Source organism: Athene cunicularia (assembly GCF_003259725.1).
Source record: "Athene cunicularia isolate RWA chromosome 5 unlocalized genomic scaffold, athCun1 chr5_part3, whole genome shotgun sequence".
In the NCBI taxonomy this organism is placed as follows: Eukaryota; Metazoa; Chordata; class Aves; order Strigiformes; family Strigidae; genus Athene; species Athene cunicularia.
The window spans coordinates 6,369,288-6,370,260 of record NW_020799103.1 but is presented as its reverse complement, the minus strand read 5'-3'; the positions used below and the strand labels follow the sequence as shown (position 1 = coordinate 6,370,260).

General features: G+C 48.5%; 1 protein-coding gene across 1 annotated transcript in view; it reads right to left on the bottom strand.

Moving 5' to 3' along the window:
* Positions 1 to 473: 473 nt before the first annotated feature.
* FANCF (FA complementation group F) overlaps positions 474 to 973 on the bottom strand; it is an 892-nt gene continuing 392 nt past the window's right edge. Inside the window, exon 2 of the mRNA XM_026850686.1 lies at positions 474 to 969. Within this exon, the coding sequence (XP_026706487.1) occupies positions 474 to 969 (496 nt within the window). The remainder of the gene's footprint in view (positions 970 to 973) is intronic.

The following is a 973-nucleotide window of genomic DNA, read 5'->3' as shown; positions in this document are numbered from 1 at the left end:
GCAAGATCTAAAGAAGCATGAAAGCAGCCAGCCCAGCGAAGACAACTGCTACAAAATTAATACTGATTTTGGAGTTTTCATGTTTAAAACTCCACCTTCCTTTGAGCTTTTGGTCAGCCTTCAACAGTCAGAGACAAGACTACTACCATGACCATATCTGAACTGTAATTTTCTAAACATAAAACTATTTATTCTAAGTTTTAAACAGGAAGCATTTTCTTCATTTTATTAGGTGAGCAGCAAGTACTGAAAAGGATGACATTTCCTGCAGTGACCAGAATTAACAGCACAAACACAAGAAAGCACCAGGCCTCCCTGACAGACTTCACAGGCAGTCACAAACAATGTGATCAGCAGTCACACCACTTGTCTTCCAACGCAAAGTGAAGTATGGTTTTCTTGCCTTTCATCAAACAGAGTTAAGCAGATTTGCTGGATTTCAGAAGTTTTCATGTTGCTTTTGCATTCACACATTAGCTCTCTGCTTCTTTCCTCAGAGATTCCTCTACTTCCATCAGTACGTCAGTCCACACACTTAGGCCACGGACGTTAAAGTCTCCATCCTGTCCCTTCAGGAGTTTCAGAGCGGCTTGGGTCTGTCCCCTGAGCAGCGCAGATCCCTGACAGAGGCAGCTGAAGCGCTCCCTCAGTTCCTCCCAGGACAATTCAGCTTTGTCAAGAGAACTTTTAACCCACCGTCCCTGCAACGGGTCATAGAGCAAGTGGCTTCCCCAGCCGGTTAAGAGGTCCAAATAAGGTCTGCTTAACTGGGAATAGTGGCCAGCCAAGGAGGCAAGAAGGGAGCCTGGGAGGAAAAGGCAGAAGGCAGAAAACCGCTCCAAGTTACCCAGCAGCCAGGAAAGCAGGGGCCCGGCAACGCATTCCTCTCCTGCTGCACTCTCCTGGTTTCCGTCCAGGCTGCTCCCATCCCGACCCCTGCCTCCGGCCTGCTCAGCGCCACTCCCCCGCCTCA